Source organism: Coturnix japonica, chromosome 3 (assembly GCF_054131305.1).
Source record: "Coturnix japonica strain WE chromosome 3, WE-NBRP24, whole genome shotgun sequence".
Lineage (NCBI taxonomy): Eukaryota > Metazoa > Chordata > Aves > Galliformes > Phasianidae > Coturnix > Coturnix japonica.
The window spans coordinates 86,168,070-86,190,333 of NC_140665.1; the positions used below are offsets into that span (position 1 = coordinate 86,168,070).

General features: G+C 37.6%; 1 protein-coding gene across 39 annotated transcripts in view; it reads right to left on the reverse strand.

The window, feature by feature from the left end:
• Positions 1-22,264, reverse strand: part of DLGAP2 (DLG associated protein 2) — a 440,056-nt gene that overhangs the window by 36,196 nt on the left and 381,596 nt on the right. For all 39 annotated transcript variants that reach the window (XM_085542130.1, XM_085542131.1, XM_085542128.1 and 36 more), the window contains 2 exons: positions 19,110-19,257; positions 15,277-15,496 (listed from right to left, as the gene is read on the reverse strand). In XM_085542130.1, the coding sequence (XP_085398256.1) occupies positions 15,277-15,496; positions 19,110-19,257 (368 nt within the window). The remainder of the gene's footprint in view (positions 1-15,276; positions 15,497-19,109; positions 19,258-22,264) is intronic.

Sequence of the window (22,264 nt, forward strand, 5' to 3'; positions counted from 1 at the left end):
TACTATACATTAAAAAATATATATTTTTCCTAATAGGAAATGAAATTCCTTTTTGTTCCTCAACCTTTCCTTATGCTGAGGGAGAGGAGCTCCTGTCAGCTTTGCATGATTTGCTACTGTGCAAATTTTACTGGCCTTAGTGCTTATTAGTTGGAAGTAAGCACATGAAGCCTGCTTGATGTTTTGGTCCACCAGCCTACAAACACCACAGCATCTGTCCCAGTACTGAGAGTAGTACCTAAGTCTTCCTGGGGAACTGAGACAGAAAACCAAAGTGGAATAATGCAGATGGGGATGAAGGATAAGGATGCTTGTTGTCAGACATAGAGGGACAAGCTGGGAGTCAGGGCCAGCACAACAGCTTGGGGGGAAATACGTCATGAAGATGTGGAAACAGGAGGGCAGAACCGCCTCTGTATGACTTCAGACTTATTTCAGTTGTGGACAACAGCATAAGCAGGGTTTTGTACTTTGACATACGTCAGTCCTGGAAAACATAAATCCTGGATAATCTGTTGTTTCTGTGTCTCACAGAATGTGATCTGAGATTGCTGATTTTATTACTTTTCATCACAATTTTCTGAGTAGGCTTTGTGGGCCTTGCTGAAATTTCACCAATCCTGCTGCTGGGGGGAATGAGGCTCAAGCTAAGGAAAGCAGCACCATTCTACCACACTGTTGATCAATTTGAAAATCTGCAGCTGCTCTGAAATGCAAAGATAAAAAGAGCAGAGAGCACAAAACACATCATTTGAACATTTAAACTAAACATAAGGGGAGCTGTGAGAAAGAAATTGAATTTTTCTTCCTGTTGTATCCAAAGGATGTCTTAATATAGCGAGTGGAATTTATTTTTTTGCCTTGTTTAATAAAGCAGGAAAAATTATTTTTGGAGATCGGAGGATACAGTCTGTCTCCATCTGTTAGCTAATAATTGTCAACAAAAATGACAAAAATGTCCCAAAACATTTTTCTAACTGTAAGGATATTTCAGATTTCCATTTGAACCAAAGTAGTAACTGTTCAGGCACTTGCTTGACCTCACTATAAACACGTGCAGTCAGCCCCACTGGATATTCCTTTATGTACACTGATAGACAATGGAGAGAAAACAAAGTGCTTCTGTGTTGTTGCATAGTGGGCCAGAAAAAATCAAGATGAAAACCAATTTCCTGATCATTCTTAATTAACTCGAAGTTTTCACTTAGCTGATACACCTGGAAGTGGAACATCCTTCTGAATCTGCACTGCATTTGACTAAACCCGTGTTAGGTTGCTGTTTCTACAGCCATAGAAATAAGTCAGTTTCTTGTTCCATGTTTCAGTGCAAACACAGCTTGTATTAGAAATAAAATTACTAAAATAGTTCAGTTCAAATATAACTTCAGGTTATCTGTAGTGATTCTGAGACAAAAGGCAGAAGGAGAGACTTGACATGTCTGATGAAATATCAGTGGCTGTAGGTGACATTCAGAACACCTTTCAAAAGGCAGCCTTTTAATAAATCACCACTGTTGGTCCATTTACCAAATACAATCACCTGAGGGGTTTTCACAAATCAATATAACCACTAAGCACTTAGTCAAAATAACATTATTTAGGCTGAGATCACAAAGTTAACTGGATGATGAATTTACATGAAAGTGCCATCAATTAAAGGGAACAGTTGTCCCTTATGACACAGGGCAGGAGTAAACTGGATTTTCTGTTTTGTAAGGAGGTTTATTCAGAAGGAGGATAATTGCTCTGCAGGGAGCATGGTGCTGCCTTGGAGGCAGAGCTCCCCAGGGCACACTGCTGCAGGCAGCCTGGGTCTCTTTGAGGGGCACACTGAGCTGATGCTAGGTCTCCTCCTTCACACAGAGAAGGTGAATGCTAGCCCTGAAATCATTTCAGAAGAGAAAAAAAAAAAAAAAAAAGAGTCCTTCTTGTACTGAAAGCCTGCAACTAAATGTGACCATGTTCAAAAAGATTACTCAGCTGTCAGATAGCCTTTTGACTACTCTGAACACTGCTCTCGCAAAAGGTTTTTACAATCCCAGCTATCATGGCTTTTCTTGAGCTGCCTTTAAGTCTGTTCATTATGTGCCCTCATGGTCAACAAGACCTCTGATACACTTCTAAAATATAAAGATACTTGTGGTTGTGTAACAGTTACTTCTCCAAGAATGATGAATGTTTCAAGACCATTCCGAAATAAAAAAGGACTTTTGAGTGAAGACGTCTCCTTATCCACAGGGACAACAAATTTATTTCTCACTAAGAGAATAAACTCTTTGATGTTTTTACTACTGAACTATGCAAGCCAAGATTAAGAACACGGGTCCAGACTGAAAAGAGAGGTGGTTGTGTTACACCTTTATATGTGACTATGGTCAACTCACATTATACACTGTTCTCCAATGAGAAAAATGATTAAAAGAATGTGGTGACAAGCAGGTCAGTATAATTTTTACAAAGCAAATCTGGCTTTTCCTAAAATAAAATTCTGAAGTGCTAGAAGGAGGTTTCCTCCTTGATTAGTTATACCTTTAAAGTTCACTCAAAATGAGATGATTTAGAAATGCTGAGTTTTGTCATGTGTGGCTTCTGGCTCCTTTATTTTAAGTGACAAGCTGGAATAAAGGGCAAAGGTTAAATTAGTCTGTTTGGATTCAGTCAGCTATTTTAAATACGTGCCATCATTGGTCACTTAAAAGACACACATCTTTGATTTGGACCTGCTTTGTTTCTTCAGTGCCAGAGCAAGATGTGCTCAGGCTCTTGAAGGCTTTACATAAATAAATGTTTTGCTCCATTAGTTGAAACTATGCAGTGCTATCTGAACATAAATACCAGTTCTCCAAAACAGTACTCAAACAACCACTTAATACTTAAATTGAAACAATGGCTGCATGTGAGCATAGGGCCGTCCAGCTCTCCTCTTTGCTGCTCCCTGGGAAGATGCACACTTCTGCTTTTTTCTTTGCTAGTGAATGATCATGGCACTTCTGAGGGCTTTTCATGCTCAAGTGTCTCTCCATTTGCAAGGTTATGAGAGTAGTTTTTTGAACTGTAAGGAGATTCAAGCTTTGTGAAAATTAAACTTACCACTGTCTCACTGTGATTGAAATTCAAGAGATAATTTTGTTTTTAAATAAACTGATAATTTCAGTCTAGTCTGTGGTTAATGTTTCTCAAACAAAATCAGATGGATAATTTAGTTGTTACTGTATCTTCCCACTTCACCTCTTTTCCTGTTCTGCTCTCCACAGTAAATCCTGGTCAATATAGGAGCCAAGTATCTCCACTTCAAAATACAGAGAAAATATCTGTATACCTGGATACCTGTAAAGAATTCTGTTTCTTGCTTTTCAGATTAAACAGTGAGAAACAGCTGAGGTATCTACAGTGTTATTTTTATGAGATGTTTTCTTGGACAGTCTGCTTCCACCCAGGTGAATTTTATCAGCACATTTTATATGATAGTCTGAATTTTATTTAAGATACATAACCCAAAGCGTTCTCTAGGTGCTAACTACCTAACCTTATCTCTGATGGGTCATTTAATATGTATTATGTTTAGGTAAATCTGGATATTTTTCAGACACTAAATTCAGATGTAAAGAGATCATGGTCTCTTACTATCATGTCTCAATGTCTCCCATCAATATATGATGGGAGCAAAGCACTGCATTTATCCTGTGCCAATTTTTTTCAGTGGGATTTTATAGTAGCAATTGCTTTTATCATATACCTTCAAGACACAGTCAGTATTTGAGAACTACTGAGTGGAATCCATGTCAGCTCACATTATCCATTTAAAAGACAGAGCAAGTTGTCTGATCTCTGTTCTGGGGACAATTCTACTTGCATCCCTGATGTTTTACTATTATTTTTATCCTGGAAATGAATCACCCCATGCCCACTTTCTTATTTATTTTTTCTTTATTTTTTTTTTTCCCCATCAGTCATAAAGGAATCAAGGACAACCAGCTCAGATCAGGACTCTAATTCTGAAATGCCTAACTGGGTGAGACAAACTCCAGCCAACTGTTCTGTACCCATCAAAGTGCTGGCAGGACTCTGGTACACACTGGGACATAATGTCTCTTCTCTTGTTGTACCTGCATTCTTTGGAAAGATGGGAACTTCATCTCACCTGCTCCCTTGTGAGCTGCTGAAGCAAGATTGTGTGGAACTTGCCTATACCAAGGGTCTTGGCCAAGTCTGACTTCCTTGCTCCTTGCTACTGCACAGCAGCTAGTAGTAGTTTGGCCAAAGGTCCCTTTAAAAGGTATTTTAAAAAAGGTTTTAAAAGGTATTAAAAACTAACCCTCTGTATTTCCGCGGTTTTTAAATTGACTGCAGTTTTAGACACTGAACTAGACCATGCTGTTTAGCCCTGTTGAAGCTGTTACTTAAGTCAGTGGAATCAGACCAATTCACACAAACTTGGGATCTGGTCCTTGATGATAACGTATTATTGATGAGGCAAGATTTGTGCTTCTAAGATATGAGGTTTGTTTTTTTTTTTTTAATGTTCTTTGCAAGATGACACACCATGAAGACACTGATATCATACCAATCTCATACAAAATGCCGTTCTTAAGCAGAATCTGTTTCTGAACTGCCTCTGCAAAATAAAAGCTATACAGCACTGCAAAATAATGCAATTATTTGTATGACACAAAACCCCAATCGGAGTTTACGAGGGTAAGGCAAAAATTCTGGATGAGATATCTTTATAAATCTGTATGTACATTAGGTTAGACTCAATAATCACAGTAGATCCTTTTAGGCTTAACTTCTGTACATCTATCTGATTCTGCACAGGAAAGCAGCAATTAAGTGGAAATGTGACCACTAAATTTGGAATAAAGCTGGAGTCTGAAAACAATCTGCAATCTCCCAGTTAGAACTTGGCAGAGAACAATATAAAAGGAATTACTGTAATCAAGCCATTCAGTGCATAAGTCATTATCTCCATATTGAGGAAACTTAAGTCTGTAGGAAGCCCATGTTACATAAACGATAAAATCTGTTTTGACAGTGTAATTAATGTTAGTTTCAAAACAGAAATGCAAATCAAACAAGACATCAAGGTCAGAAACTGTAAGACTTTGCCAGCATCAAAAGAGATGTGGGCAACACAAACCTCATGGACTGCTGATGGACTAGTTAAAAAGGGTTCTATTTTAGATCAGTTAATTAGTGAGGAATTATAGCCTAACCAGCATCCTGTAGATGTAAAAGCAAAGTGCTGACAGCTGTTTTGCCCTTCTAAACAGTTCTTACCTGCCTCTGAAATACTGAAGTTGCACTAAAAAGCATAATCTCAGATTTTCAGTTGCAGGAAGGAAAAATACACTTGAACTATAATCTATTTATTTTACAGAATGCATGTAAGGCTTTTCAGAAATACTGGCTGCATGTCACTTCATGAAAACAGTGAGAAGCAAAGAGAGGAAAGAGCTCCAAAAATGAAAAGCTGCTGTTACTGGGTTACTGTTTTCACATTGAAGGCAACAAACATTTTGTAAATGTTTCTCAGTAGAACAGAATCAAACCACTATTTCTGCCATTCTATACTTTAAATAAGTCTCTTTACTTGACCTCCCTTGGATCCTTACCACTCAAGTAAAATAATTTCCAGAGGCCTCTTGAAATGCACTCACAGATGTATTAGGCAGGCTTATGATTGGTTTTGTTTGTATATTCTTTGTATATTCCTATTCCCATTCTTACAGTAGCTCTGTGCTTGTGATTTTCATTAGCTTTCAGTAAGGAATTCCAAACTGAGTAATATGAGAAAAACAATTTGCTCAGTTAACCTTAAGGAAGTGTTGCATTGTAGAATAATTATAACTGTGTGTTATGATAATGTTCCCGCGTTAAAGAATTTAAATGATTACATCATATTTTAATTAAGGGTAAATGAATGACTTTAAATGATTATTTTAATCCACAGAGATCTGCAAGTCTGGACACAGTCCCACAGCTCACTTTTGAGACTGGCAACAATACAGGCAACTGTCAAATCAAGAGATAATTTTACCCGATTACAGATGGTGTTGGTACCAGTATGGAAAAAAATACTCATAAAGCTACTTGCAGGCTCCTGGTTCTGTATTTAGGTGCAGCAAATGATGCTGTTGGATTTTGAGCTCTCAACTCTGCAAGTCAGAGTGCAGCTCTCCATAAGTCAGTTATTCCTGTTTTCAGTGGGATCAGGATTTAATCTTTAGTTTTACCCAGTGAGGCAATGTAAATAGGTTTTAATTTTACTTCAGGTGTCTTAAAGTTAGCTAGCCATACTATGCCATCATTGCAGACTATTTTTATAGGTGACAGGGAGAAACAGGAACATCCAGAGGACAACTTATCTCATAAGAGATACCGATCTTCAAGGGGATAAATCACATTTCATTGACTATAATAGGACATTAATGCGATTGCCTTTGACAGCTACATTTTAGATATATGTATTAGCTGGGATGAATTTTTATAACTAAAATTTTATGTTTTTCTATTGAAGGAAAGAGACTAAGAGTGGAAATATATGTGTTTTTCTGGACACAGAACAATCCCAAAAGGTTCATTTGTATTTAATATAAGAAAAAAGAATTGCATATAAAAAGTGATGACTCATTGATATGCCCTTGATATTGCATTCACAGACTTAAAAAGCCAAATGATAGGTTACTCACTTCAAACTCAATCTCTTCCCAAGACCTTTTTGTCCTCTAGTTGCCTTTAAGAATCTGCAGTGAGCTTCTCAGAGTACTCCGGAGTTTGTCTAACCTGTACCTTCTAGTGCATGTATTTTATTGGGCTATATACTGACGCTAAACTTTGCCCCTTCCATATGCTTCATTTATAGTGTACAGAAGTACAGAGCTTTTTGGTAAGTATCCCTATGGTATTAGGTAAGTGTAAGACACCTCTGTGTAGGTAGGGGTACTTTGACTGTATTCCTTTTCAGTCAAATTCACCTAAACATAGGCATCTGATTCTTTTTTTAGATGTCCTAGGCTTGTCCAGGAGGAAGCAATTCTCTCGTAGGTCCTATATGGGTATCTCAAATGGTACCACCCATTTATCTTTGAAATGTAACTGAATTTATTGTCATGAGGACTCAGACAACAAATTTGCATTAAAGCATCTATATTTAAATTACTTGATCTCGAGCCAAATCCTCCATCATTCAGCTAAATTGTCTGATCAAAGGCAAGTTCCTCTGCTTATGTGCTAGGAACATCACCAGTTTTAGCAACTTTATTTTCAGTGATCCTTAAGTAATGTTATCAAATATCAAGTTTACAAATCACTCTTCCAGGGTAGATCCAAGCCTTAACAAAATTCCGTGCACAGAAATGGAGAACTCTATACAAGCTTTGGTCAAACTCCATTTCAGGGAGATGAAAATAGAGGATGGGAGTTTCTGAAGGGCTAACAGAGGTGTGCAAGCATCTGGAGAGGTTTTTCGTAGGAATGAAATAGAGATTTTGTTGGAAGTAAAACCAGAGAGTACCACAGAATTTTTCTCTTTTAATTCTGTGTCACTTCACTCAAATATAGATATAACATTCAAATAGCAAATAACTTGCTTGGCTTCTATTATCATGACTGTCTTTTCCTAAGAAGAATCTGTGTGACTCCTGCTTGTTAGGATTCTATTTTCCTGGAAAATGCAATTTTGCAAGTTAGGTATTAATATCCCTCAGGAGAAGAACATTTGTAAACAGTGAGAATTAATCAGAACACCCTCACCATGAGACAGAAGAGTAGAGAAAGCAACCAAACTTGCTTCCCTAAAGGTCTGAAATTACAGTTTTGGAAATAGCATTACTAGTGAGTGGACATACCAGAAGTGGTACCTTGTAGGAACAAGACCTGCTCTGCCATAAAGGGATTCTTCTTTTACTTTCAACACAGCCTTTAAAGGTCCTTGTATCTTCACTAGGACCAACAGGAGAGGAATTATCTGGTGGCTGGACAATGTTGAAAGACTGTATGTACTGTGAGGAAGCCAGAACACAGCTCGCATCCCTGCTGTACTGAAAACATACCAAAACTGAGCGCCATTTTGTCAGCAAGCAGTCTGGTCAAATTCCAGAAAGTTATGCTTAATTAAATTAACTAATGGACCGAAACCTCTGATGGATGAAATATTACATGCAGCTAGTAAAAATTCAGATGTCAGAACTGAAAATGACCTCTCTATAGCCAGCACAGAAAACAGTGTATTTCCAGTGCACATCAAAATTATGGCTCCTGACATACAGTCCTCTAATAAAACCCAGGACTGAACATATGTCAAGCTTCTGAGAAGACTCCTTAGAGGTGTCTTTTTTCATTCACTGAGGTATACAGGAGAATTGCTGCCAGGAGGAGGGTTCTGCCTTCCATTTTAATGCAAGTCAAAGGAAGCACTATGAATATTTCAGCTGGTGAAGGCTCACCCATCCTGCAGGCTTCACCCAGCAGCACAAGCACACAGGACCAAACCTCCTGCCAGCATCAAGCTAAATATATGGGCTGAGATTTACCTCTGCCACTGTTAGCTTCTATTACATTAGAAAGGCTTCGAAAACGTGCGTGGTGAATCACCTTCCTTGCATGATATATTTTTGTTTCTTTTCCACTCCTCTGTTGTTGTTTTTTTTTTCCTCCTCTTGTAATCTCGTTCAAAAAAGCAGGCTGAAAAAACTCTTTTAAAACTCATCCCATAGAACAGCTTTGAAGCCAAATTCTGCCAAGAAAGGGGACATGGGTTTCCTTTTTAATAAGAAGAACCAGCTGTCTGGCAAATCTAATAGGTTATGGAGGAATTATGTCAAGCACAGAAGAGCAGGAGCAAGGGAAAGACTGTCATTTCACATTTTTTAAACTAACCATAAATGCAAGACCGAGACCTTATTTTTTACCTTTGCCTCTGCAAATCATCTGTACCAAGGAGAACAAGGGTTATAAAAAGCTGTTGGCTACTTCTCCAATTGTTTTCATGCCCCACCAGCTTGAAGAGGCCAGGCAGCCCTGAGTAGCACAGCCTTTCTCCAGTCTCAGGAAATCCCACAGATAGGAAGAGTTGCAGTGGCCTCTTGGCCATCCACTGTTGAACTTTTCAAACTGAAGACCTTGTATCACCTTCATCTCAGCGACTCCCTAGGCCATGTTCACAGTGTAGTGAGGCTATTAAACAGCAGTGCCAGCATAGCATCAGAACTCCAATATATTTAAGAGTATTAAAGACTAATGATTCTCCTAGATACACCCAGAGCAATGAAAATGATGTGTGCATATGCAAGTGTACAACTGGGCTCATTCTTTGTTAGTATAAGATTTATTCTCACAGTATAGGCACACAAGTTGGCACAGCTTCAAAGCATTAACTCAGGATCCTCAAGTGCTCCCACAGATATATGGTATATTTCCTGCAGAGAATTTGAGTGCCAAATAATTCCATCGGGTCCCAGCAGTAATTAAACAAAGTCAACAGGCAAATGATAATTGAGAAAACAGCCTTCTATATCTTTTCTGGAATTACAGTTTTGTGTGGTTTTAGATAAACCTTTTGTGGACAACACTGCAAACTATCACTTAGCAAAGGATGCCTTTGCAATCCCTAACTCTCAGCATTTATTTCTATTCTCAATATAGAGAAAACAGAAATTGTGGACGATAACTTGTGCACGTTTTTACCCATTTGGCTAGGTTTTCCTAGACAGTGCATTAGGTTAGATCTTCTTAAGCAGTCACCTGAATTAAGTATCTAATTCTTGAGAAAATTTTTAAAAAAAAACCAAAACAAAACCAAAAACAACAACAAAACAAACAAACCAACAAAAACCTACATGAATTTATTGATTTTAACAAACTTTTACAAACTTTTCTTGTAGGAACAGAAGAGTGCAATTGAATATATGTGGATACTACTTGAGGATAGAGTATGATGTCTGCAGCAGCACTGCAATAATTTATCACTGCCCCGTCAAACGCAGTGTGCCATAGAATCACAGACTGGCTGAGGCTGGCTGAGATCTTTGGGGCCATCTGGCCCAATGTCTGCTCAAGCAAAGATTCCCAGAGCAGGATGCCGAAAACCACATCCAGGCAGCTTTTGAAGATCTCTAGGAAGGGAGACATCACAGTCTATGGGGCGACCTGTTCCAGCGATTGGTCATTCTCAGAGAAGTCTTTTCTGACAGTCAAATGGAGCTTCCTGTATGTTTGTATGTCCACTGTTTCTTACCCCATCACTGGGCACCAGTGAAATGCCACTGGGCACCACTGAAATGAGACTGGCTGCATCCTCTTTACACTCTACCTTCAGACACTTATTAATGTTTTTAAAATCCCCTCTAAACCTCTTCTCCTCCAGGCTGAACAGTCCCAGCTTTCTCAGGTTTTCCTCACAGGAGAAGAATCCAACCCTTTGCTAGACTCTCTGCAGTAGCTCCATATACAGTAGCTTGAGCTTTTGCCTGCGCTTAGTATCTTCATGTCTTTGAGAAATAAAACCAAACAACTGTAAGTACTGCCATTAGTGTTAAGATAGCAACCAGAGAATCATCCTTTTGGGGTCCGTAGGAGCAACAGTGCTATGAAACAATATAACCTCTAAATGAATTATCACATTCTCATGCCTGTATGCTTGTAGGTACGTGACTATGCAATCACTTTAGCAACAATGAGCATTTTGTGGCTCAATATCAAACAGCCACTATAAAAATTCACCCTGCGAAGTCCCTTATTACAAAAATGGGAAGCCAAAAATAGCTTTAAGCCAGGAGAAAAGAAACCTGCAATTCCTCAGGCATTCTGAGCAATGGTATGAGTTGTAATTGAAAACTCCCTCATGAAATATGACCTTGTTTGAATTAATTGGGTTTTGGAATTACTGCTCAATAGTTCAGTAAATGTGGAATTCTCTTACATTTACTCATTGCCAGGCAGAGTCCTACTGGCTGAGAACAGTGAAATGCATGAAAGTGCCATCTCATCAGTAAGCCCTGGTTTAATAGCATGAATTAGCTGAGAGGGGGTTCATATACAACCGGTCAGAAAGGTTTTTATAATGTTGTTTTTTTGAGAAAAATGAGATAAGTCATTGAAATGGAGTGTGCCGGTCACATAGGGTGAGACTTCCCAGCTGACTCTAGTACTTCAATTCCTGCATATACTATATGTATAGAGTCTTCTTTTGAAGCTATTTCCTGTTGTCTATAAAAGCAATATTCACTGAACAGATGTCCCACCTGGGAGACGCACTTTCATGAGAAGTGAGCTAGAGACGTAGTGCCTCTCTCAATTAAGATGAATGTCCTTTATACTATATACAATACCACCACCAGGAGAAACTTAATATGTCCTCCACATTTGGATATCCAGTAATCTGGTGCTAGGATGTCCATCTGAATGGCCAGAGTTGTGTATTCCAACTTACTCTCTGAAACTGCTCTTCTGACTGGAATTTCAACATGTGCTGTTTCACTACAGAAGGTGCAAACTGGTAGCTCAAGTGTTATTCCAACTCAGCATTTCACGGCAAAACCAAACAATATCAACTGGAAAAATGGAGCAAACATTCAGAAATATTCCATAACATACAGAGTATGTCATATGCAGGACTATTTCCATATTTAGGACATGTAACATAAATACGGCGACTTTCTCAGATGAAGTGGAAACAGAGTAGTTAGGATTTTCCACATCTCCTTGCTAGTCATGATTTCCTACAACAATCCAGCATTCTACAAGGATATGAGAATTACTTTTCAGTGCAATGGGTACTGCTAAGTGGGATAAAAGTGCCTTATGGCACTGCTCCCAGCTAGCAGGCTCTGATTCTCAACAGGACTATGGCTCTGGTCATAGAATCAACAAGACTGGAAATGACTTCCACAACCATTCAGCCATCCACCCAACCCCAATATTTCCCCACTACACCATGACCCTTAAAACATGTCCCATGGTCCTACAGGTCATCTGTGTATCTCCCTACAGTACTCTACTACACCAGCCAGGCATTGCCAGTAAGAAGCCTTAAAGATGACAGCGCTGTGTAAATATATGTCCATCCAAATATACCCACAAAACAGGGAAGTGAGCTGGTACTACCTGGAAAAGCGATTCAGATTTTCTGCACTCCTGAAAAGTGCAGCATATCTTGCAAGAACACTATGTAAGGCAGTAGTAGCCAGGATGACTCCTGCACTTTGTGGCCTCCCATTCAGGAAATTAGATGTTGTCTGAGACGGAGGGATGAGGCGGCAGGCAGCGGCAGCTGGAGCTGTATTTTCTCAGCTGTACATCTGACAGCTGCGACTGGATTCAGTTCAGAGACTGAAAAGATACTCTGTCATTCGGGGCTTTTAACATGAAGTATTTTTTACCGAGTTCATTATCTCTTTACAAAATGAGACAGGATGGACAGAAATGCTCTAATCACAGAGAAATTTGATGAGCCTCTTCAGGGATCATGTGGAGCACATTTCGAGCTTCCAGCATGCTTCCAGCACTGGCTGCCCCACTGCACTGTAACTTGTCTGGTTCATTTACCCTGGTGCAGCAGGTAGTGAGAGCCCTATGCGTTGTCACACACTCTCCTTTGGAGATGCATACACAGCTAAACTATGTGTGTCTGCACAAGGGTTACATACTCATCACTTGATTCTACCAACGAACCATCTGGTTTTCTCTGGAAAGTTGTATGCACCTAAGAAGAGCTACTGGTAATTCTTTTCCCATCTATTAGCAACCTTTCTTAACAGAGCCCACTAATAACATCCCACATAATATTCAACGCACTTGCAACCCTTCCACCTTCTGGAATCTGTTCATACATCTAGGACAATGTTAAAAAAATGCATGCTGTAAATATAGATTCCATAGGTTTATAACTGAACTCATAGATCAAATCTTATTATTTTTATTTTAGATTTACGTTTTTAGTTACATGAATTAATTTTTCGCTATGCCTGGGCATTATGATTTGATTGCTTTACAACATTGATAAGAGGCAGCCATGACCTATATCACTAAAATTTCAAGGAATAATTAAATTGCACTGCCTGACAATTTGCTGAGAAATTGCTTTAGTTTCTTCTCCAAGACGAGTCTGTAACATCAGAAGCTAAAAGGGAATTAATGCAATGTAATTTTCCTAAGAATTCAAAAGCTGAATTGGAATTGAAAACCGATGCAAAACTTTGACCCTTTTGACATTTATTTGAATGAAGCTCCTATAAACATTAAATATCTGCCAATGCCATTTTCATTTTTCAGGCAACTGCTTCTTTTACAGTTTTCAGAAAGGGGTGAAGTAAGAGATTTTTTGAACTATAGTAATAGCAGGAAATGAAGCACCTTCCTCTGATGTGGAGAGGACTGAAGAGAGAAATATGGAAGAGTTTACCCCTCGGGTTTTATAAACAAGAACACATTTGGAAAAAAAATAAAAAAATAAAAAAAAATCCAATTAATAGTGAGTCACATAATCCTTACTCTTCTTTTAGGTAAGATAAATATTTCTAATTCAAATATTTATTCACCGTAGAAGCTGAGGACAGTGGCGTAGAAATAACAATTTGAATACAGAGCGACACTCAGAACTGTATACAGTTCATAGTCTTCAAAAGAATTTTGGCATGAGAATGCATCTCAAATCATCTTTGTTTTGGGGATCTTTTTTTTTCTTTTCAGTGTCAATATCACTTCACCACAACAAAGAAGAAAAAGATTAAATATTTGGGCAAGAAAATCCATCTGATAAGACATTCCCAAAATGAGACAAAGCTATGAGTGAAATGAAGGTTATAGATTTCAGTACCTCATTATTTAGCCAGTAGACTGCTAATCAATGCTAAACATTTTTTATAAGTATGAAAACTTCAGGATGAAAACATGTTTATTGCCTAATCTAGTTATTTTCCCAAACATATTCTATTATTCAGCTTTGTTACTCCTGAGAGAATAATTTCTTTTCAGCTGAGAATTTTAGGCTTATCTGGCATATATATTCAAGAGAGCTCAGGTGAAAACCAATTATCTTGGTAACCAAAACAATTCTAAACATATTCTGACTCAGTAACTGCACTCAGATACCAACATAAGTATTTAGTACTATCCTTTGCCATGGAAGGTCTCTTCACAAAATCAGCACATATTACTATAAGACAGAGATGAAACATTAGTCTCTGGGGTAGCTGTAAAGTCTCCTTTTATATCATGATAGCATCTCTATTAAACAAGGGACAGAAACATCCCTAGAGGTATCACTGTAAGCCAGTCCCTGATTTTATGCAAAGATATATAAAAAAAATAAAAAGGCTATGTTGAAGATAAAATAACATTTTATACTACTTCTGGAATACAAATTCCTGCTATTCAACCTTAATTTACTTCTTCCTAAATGATCTGTTATGCAACATGTGTGTCAAGCAAATAATTCCCCAAGTATTTCTTTTTTGAGCTATGTTCTCACCTACCACAGATAAGCAGATTTAACAGCGTGTTGCAAGACCAATATCATGTTTAGGAACTGCCACTAACATATTTGGAAAGACATAAGTGAGTTTGAATCCCTTAGCAAAGAATATTCAAGTATTTGTTACAGATATTCTCATCATTTTCCTTCTTTCTGTGCAAACATTTCTCTACTAGTACCAAATACTGCTATTCTAAAATGAATACAGCTATCTGTTTTTACTAAGTAATGAATAAGATGAAATAAAGTTGCTACAAAAATATCAGAGTTTCTAAATTGAACGACAAAACAACAAATGCTAAAGTTAATGAAGACACTGTGTTTATGATTCATTGTATTCATACAACTAGTCATGCCTTTTGTAAAGTATGGTAATTCCCTCTAAGTCAGTTAGACCAAATATTCAAAATCTTGTATCTATTTTTCTTTTGGTACTACTTTTCTTTCGGTATTATAAGGACCTAAGTTAAGGTCCTAATTATTGATCTCACTTATATTTGTTGATATATAACAATAAACAAATGATGTTTTTGTACGTACTATTCTATATCTGTACTTGGAAAATAAATGAAATATAGGTGAAATTATGTCTGCGCTGAAATTCATCTCCATTGAATAATGCACACAGGAACCTGCCCAGAGGGAGCTTATTCAGTCACAATAGCACAATGTTAAAAAACTAAGAATACAGGTATCAGACATCACTACACATGTAAGTTATTTCCAGCATCAAATATCCTCTTACAGAACAAAACTACATATTTTTACATGCAGGAGAGTGGAAGGGTCAGAGTAGATTTGCTTACCTGTGGTTGACCTGATAGTTGAGGTGATGTTGGAAGATGCCATCGCAGGTATACACTCATCATCTTGGGAATAGCCTGCCTGAATTGCACGCAAGTAACTGTGGCTTCTTGTTCGGAAACATCCAGGGAGGTCAAGGGCATCCATTGCCTGAGCTTCAACTTCACTAAACACTGATTCACACACCGATTCAAATTGCCCATTAACCTCTGCTTCACTCATCTGAATAAACAACAACAATGCATTTGATTTTTGACTTGCTTTTTTGTGATCATCACGGCCTCAACATCTCAAATGGACACCTGTACATTGATGAAGAACTGTTTTAGCAAATAGTTAAAATTTAGTAATCCCTTCTGATCACATTTACATTTTTTATAACTTATACCAGCTGTTTATATATGTATATAGTAAGCACATCACACATGCCATACAATTAATTTTACATTTAGTATCTTTTGGTTATTCAGAAAATTATAATACATGTTTTAATGGAAACCAACAAATCTAAGATCATAGTGGACTGACAGAAATCCATGTTTGTGGGCACTGGACTAGATGATCTCTAGAGGTCCCATCCAACCTTTACAGTTCTGTGATTCTGTCAGCACCGGGGAACAGAAATTAGCTACAGTAATATTAGTTCTCAAAAAGTGAGGGTGGATTGCCTTATCAGCAAAGTTAGGCATCATGTGGACCTGCTGCACAGGTTGTTTTCTTCCTCTCATTATGAATGGACGTATCTCATACTTGAAGTTCTACAAGTTCAGAGAAATATTGCATCTACTTGTGCCCAAAGCATGTGAAATAATATCTATTCTTCAAAACAGCATGAAAAGTGGCCTGATAAGAAAGTAATGCTTGGACCAGCCTCATGTTAGAAGGGTCCTAAAATAAACTCTCATTTCTTAGTTACTTGCTAGCCATTTGATCACTGTGTAAAAATGAGATGCAGCCATCTTTCCATCAGAATCATTATTTTAATTCTGACACTTCCATCAGAATGATTGTGGAGGAGCCCTGTATATCAGAGCACACCAGAAGTGCCATGGACACCACCTATCAACCTGGCTCTTGGGAAGGTCTCCACCTCACCCTCCAGATCCTCGTAGGGCTTGGATAGGAGCCAGCATGACCCAGCAGGTTGGGCGTGATACAAAATTGAACATTTTTAGGTAGCTTTCATGATTAACAGGGTTTAGGAAGGCTGCCCTGGATGTGAGAAGCTCTGTGTAGTAAACTGTGTATTGAGTCATGGAGATGAGTCCCAAAATATTACACAGAAAATTTTAAACAAGTTCTGTAAAGTCAGTCCAGACCACCTCTAACTGTATGTGAATAATTCCACATTTGTTTCAAAACCAGATGAAGCTACACCCTAACCAGACATGCCTCCTGATGTGTCTTCCTGAAAATAAATCTTTTGAAAGGGAGTGAATCAGAATCAGTATGAACACAAGGTGAAATCAGTGGTGTCACTAAACAGCACATCTAGTTCATATTACTTTTTCTATATGGGTGACAAGTGTATTTTTCATTATTACTGTTCCCAGCACAGTATTCATTATGGAAACAGAGTGAGTGCAAATGTTTCAAATGTTTTAGGATTTTGATTAAGTAAATGGAAATTTCATACAGAACTTTTGATGATAATGAATCGCTGATATTTTAATTTCATGTAAGACATTTTGGCTACTAAATCTTCTCTGAAAGGAATTACATTACCCTTCGTAAAATTTGTTTCTAATAAAGTTAAGTGGTCTAATGCAATCTCAAAAAGATTGAAAAAAATCTTACACTGAAATATTTTGCATACATCATTGATCAGGATATTTATGGTAATGTGGCCCATAAGCTCAGTAAGTCCTAATCACTTTCTTCACACTAAGGTCACTGACAGTGGAAAAATTAAAAGTTTTAAAACTTAAATTACAAATGTAAGCTATGGAATCTGGCATCTTATTTGACTGTAACCTTGGTCAAGAGTGACCAAAAAAAAAAAAAAGAACAAAAAAGAAAAATGATCTCATGAAAAAGCACATTAGAAATATCACAAATCACACAAACTGCTATTATGTAGATAGGACAACAAGGTGGTGTCATAGAAAAGGAACAGAAGGAGGCAAAGGTTCAATACTTGTTATTTTAACACATTTACTTCATGTAGTACTTACTAAATGCTCTTATTACTAATCTGGAAACAGAGAGCAAGGTAGAAAGTATGTTTTTGGCACAAAAATAAGTGAGTTATTGAAACTGAAAAAGAATTGTATCCAGCAGGACTTGGTTAATTTGTCCAACTGAGCAGTCTAACTGCAAATTAAATCTGTTGTGGACATCTTGCCGGGTGATGTGTATTGGATTGGAACAAAGGAACTGAACCTCTACTGAAACCAGCTAGTTGTTACAGACAGCTCAGTGAACATCTCTATACGCAGAAATGGTCAAAAAGGCAGAAGATGTTAATGTAGTTCTATATTATAGCATTATCTTCATGACAGACAACAGCACTTTGCTTTGAATGCAATTTATTTTTTTATTTTTTCTTTTTCTTTCTTCCCCCCCCCCCCCCCCCAAAAAAAAAAAATTAAAAAAAAAAATAAAATAAAAAGATGGGGACAGGTCCCACAAGGGAGCTATGAAAAAAAGAAAAGGGTTTCGAGAATGAATGACTGACTGACAGTTTCTAATGCTGATGTGTGCTCTACAAGATTATAGCTAGATTTATCTCACATAAATTAAGGAACATGACTGAAGGGCATTAGTCAGGCAGCTACCTCCCAGCGCCCTACAGTCAGCAGAGACTGACAAGCACTTCCAGAGGGCTCTCAGCCCACTTAGGATGTGCATTGTCCTGGAAGAAACTCTTTCACTCCATTAACTTCAGAGGAAGATCTAGCTGTTGCCTCAGTAAAAAAGCCTCAAGTAAGATGAGCTGAATCCAGGCCTGAATAGTCATGCAATACATATTGAATGTGAATGAATTCAAAAATTGCTTTAAAAGATATATATTTTCTTAACACAAGCATTATACATAATTAGCTACTATACCCTTAGGTGCACCATGAAACGCTTAAAGAAAAGTAAAGTATGTATTTGAGAGGAGGGCAGGGTCTTACTCTCACAAAGCAGCACAGGAAAATTTCACAGCCAAAGAACATGAGGAACATCAGAAATTGTATGTAAAGTACTCTGTTAAACAGAATACGCACATACTTTATGAGGCTGTTTGTACTTCAGGCCTGATTCAGATCTCACTTCATCATAAGTTAGTACTAAATAACAAATCTAAAACCAGCAGGATGAAAAAATGTCATCTTTCAGAAGTTCCTGCACGTAGAATAATTGATGGGACTTATTCTTTGACCCAAGAAGAATGAAGGGATTGAATTAAAAGGTGAATCACTGCTCCTTTGGAGCATAATTATTTTAATCAATATTTTAATCTGGCAACCTACATTTACTGAAATCAGGGTGGTATTTTCAGAGGATGTGTTTTGTAGGAGTGTGCCTTTTATTTTGTCTGCATCTTCTTAAGTATTTAATAGACACTGAAACTGAAAATACCAGAACTTGGGTTATTTCTTCTGAAAAAATAAATGGAAAATATTGTTGTGTGTTATGGCGTCCCTTTGCTTCTAGCACTGAATATTTTTGTTGAAATGATGAACAAGGGTAACATTCTTTAGAATCAAATTACTTTGACAATACATATCCTCATTTTGATATTAGGTCCAACAAACAAACAAACAAAAGACAACTACAACCATCCACTAGCAACAACTCTTAAGTCTGTGATTAACCTAAAAGAGAAGTTACAACAAGAGTTTCCCACCTGACTAACACAGCTGGCCTGACTGAGCGTGCTCACTGCTCTCATATAGCTCTGATTCCTTGAGCGAAACTTTGGGGAATTGTAGTTTGCAGAGGGATCCAGGTTGTGACCCCCAGGCACGTCACTTGCAGTTTGAAGGTAGCTCTGACTACAAAGGAAAGAGGAAGAAAAAAAAGGAAAGGATGTAAAACTACAGATGGAATCAATTAGGACACTAAAGACAGTATTTTGTATGTGACTCACAAATCCATTCCCCAGGGTCAAAAATCTCCTTCTGTAAAGCACCATAGATCTGCTGTAGTGAAATGCTTTAACACAAGCAGAGAATCTGTCTGCAGTTCTGCTACCTGAAATTTTAAGTATCTTTGCTGTATTTAAACATCATCAATCCTCCTGACTATTAACACTGAACTTTACTCAAAGAGAGTGTGCAGGTCATCAAAGCAAGAAACAGAGCTAAAGCATAAACCAAAGTAACACAAAACCATCTCCTCATAGATAACAAAATCTGTTATTTGTAATCTGTTCTTCTCAAGTGTTAGGCATCAAGAGACCTTTAAGTGCTTTACTGAAGATCAAAATATCTTGTGTTCAGTAAAAGATTAGTAAGGTACATGGTGCACGTGCATAAAGCTCTTGAAATGCTGTTTTTGCAACACATCTCCCCGTTTAGAGGACCGGGACCCTAACACCATACTGAACACCTTCAATACGCTTTCACTACAAGGCTATGTCAGTCTTCATGTTATACATCAGATATATTGATTAGCTATCATTCCATGAACATAAAAGAAGCTGAAGAGAAGAACTGTACTTTGCTTTGAATAGAGAATTAAACAAACAAACAAACAAACAAACCCTGAATGTTAAGATCATTGTTTATCAGAGTTATCAGAACCCCTAAAAAGCCATATTTTAAGTCATATGTCACTTCTCCCTAAACAGCAGTGCACAAATTAAAGAATATTTCAGAAAATCTGTGTTTTCATGTAGTAAATATGCAGCACTTGTAGCTATTCCTTAAAGGTAGTTTTAATAAAAACACAGTTTCTGTGAAAGATAAAATGGATCTGTGCCATTGAAACATCTACCAGTACTGGCAATGCACTTTGAATCACTCAGTATAGCAGTGGCTGTGATATGTGCCAGGGCTGTTGGGAATTTCCTCATGGAAGGGGAAGATTCTGCTCTGGAAGGACAAACGAGAAAGTCACAGGTTCCACTCCAGGTGCAAAGTAAGGTATAAACCATGACTTGGCTTCTTATGCTTATGAAACTTCAAGCATGACCATAGGCCAGTGCTTGAGGAAGGACTCATCAGACTTCCTTGAGGAGTGGGCTCAGACTTGAGTAATCCATGAACAACAGTCAGGGGGGAAACTCAGGCCCTTAGTCATGACTTTGACTAAAGCAGCAAGTAGTGCTGAGCCCCAGCTCCCTGTGTGGCCATTTCCTTTGATGTCAGACATGTGAGATGACTCAACGTCCCGCACATCACCAGCTGCAAGAGCAGATGGGATTTACAGACCTCCTGACCTTACACTTGGGAAATCTATTCTCAAGCACTTCCATGCATTATTCCAGCCTTGTTCATCTCAGGCTCAGCACAGAAATCTTTGCTTCCTCAGCACAGCTATCTGCTTCTCTAAGATGAGCTGCCTATTCCTTCTTCAAAGAAAGAGAAAATGTCATTTTATTTATTTACTTAAATCTTCAGGAGAGGCAGGCTTTATTTTCTGAACCCTTAAGACCTTTCCTTGGAAGCTATACAGTTTTTTACTTCCTGCTTCTGTGTGCTGCCTTTCATAGAATATATAACCACAAGACAGAGGTAAACCATGTAGAAACTACGCTATATCTGTTGAATCAAAATGAGAATGTATGAGACTGATGCAGGCACCTGAACATCAGCTAATTAAATCATTGCTGTCAAAATGATGTGCAGATTAACATAGGTCACTGATAAAGGGTCTGATTTAGTTTTAGGTATTACAGTATTACAGGAACTGTAATCACTTTCTTTTTTCCCATAGGTGTGAAGACTGTAACAGAAGGCTGCAACAGATTAGGCAAAGTGATATAGAGCCTACCTATCTATATTGAATTGTTGGATGTAACAAAACCTTTTAATTTAGTATTTCTCAGAACAGTTTGACAAGTCACTTCTGGACCATCTGCTTGTCATCAGGTGGTAAAATCTTGGATTCCATGTTCAGAAGCAGTTTGTGAACGAAAGGGGTATTTGAGGTTTCTTTGTTAAAACAAGGGCAAAATAAAGAAAAGAAAGAGGCAAAAAAATTGTGAATGAATAATTATTTTAAAAACATGAATTAAACTGGCTCCTAATAACTGTCTTCTTTGCTAAGTGAGGTAGATGAAACACATTATTTCATTGTGGAGATACAGGTTCCTCGTGAAGTATTACTATCATTAAATACAATTGACAATGTTTACAACAATAATTTGTGAGACAAATAAGCCGCATATGCCATAGTACTGCTAAGCAGCTGAGTTTTGATTTATGAGTTTGGACGTTACACGGTAGTTAAATAATTTTCTTTTATCAGAGGAGAGCAATTTATGTAACAAAAATAAAATAAGTGTTACATACATTAGGCTGTAAAAGAAATTTCACGTTCCTTCAATTAATACTTTGAACTCCTTTATGATAAAAAGAAATGATTAATTTTCATTTTTAAGATATACATTCAAATTAATCCTTTAGGATAAATGTCTCAATGCATAGTAAAAATGACAGTTGTGTTATAAACATGATCCAGAACCAAAATGCTTTAAACTCAAAAGTTACATAGATATATTTCTTTCAAATATCATTATCTAGTGCTTAAGAAACTTTTATGCTTGCCAATAATGCTATAAAAGAATGCCACATGTGACACTGGTAAAAGCTGGCTTTTTAATGGCAGCCACTCTGTTTATGAACTCAGCAACGTATTTCTTGACCTTCATTTCCCAAATACCACGGCTCAATCAACTTTGATAAAAGAAAATGATTTTCCTTTATGCTCTGCAGTAGATGGTGTTATCAGCTACTTGCTGATGAAGACAAGCACAGACACATGAAATGGTTTGACAGCTCATCTCCAGGACCACAGAACAAATGCACACAATAATATCAAATAGGTGACTGCAAA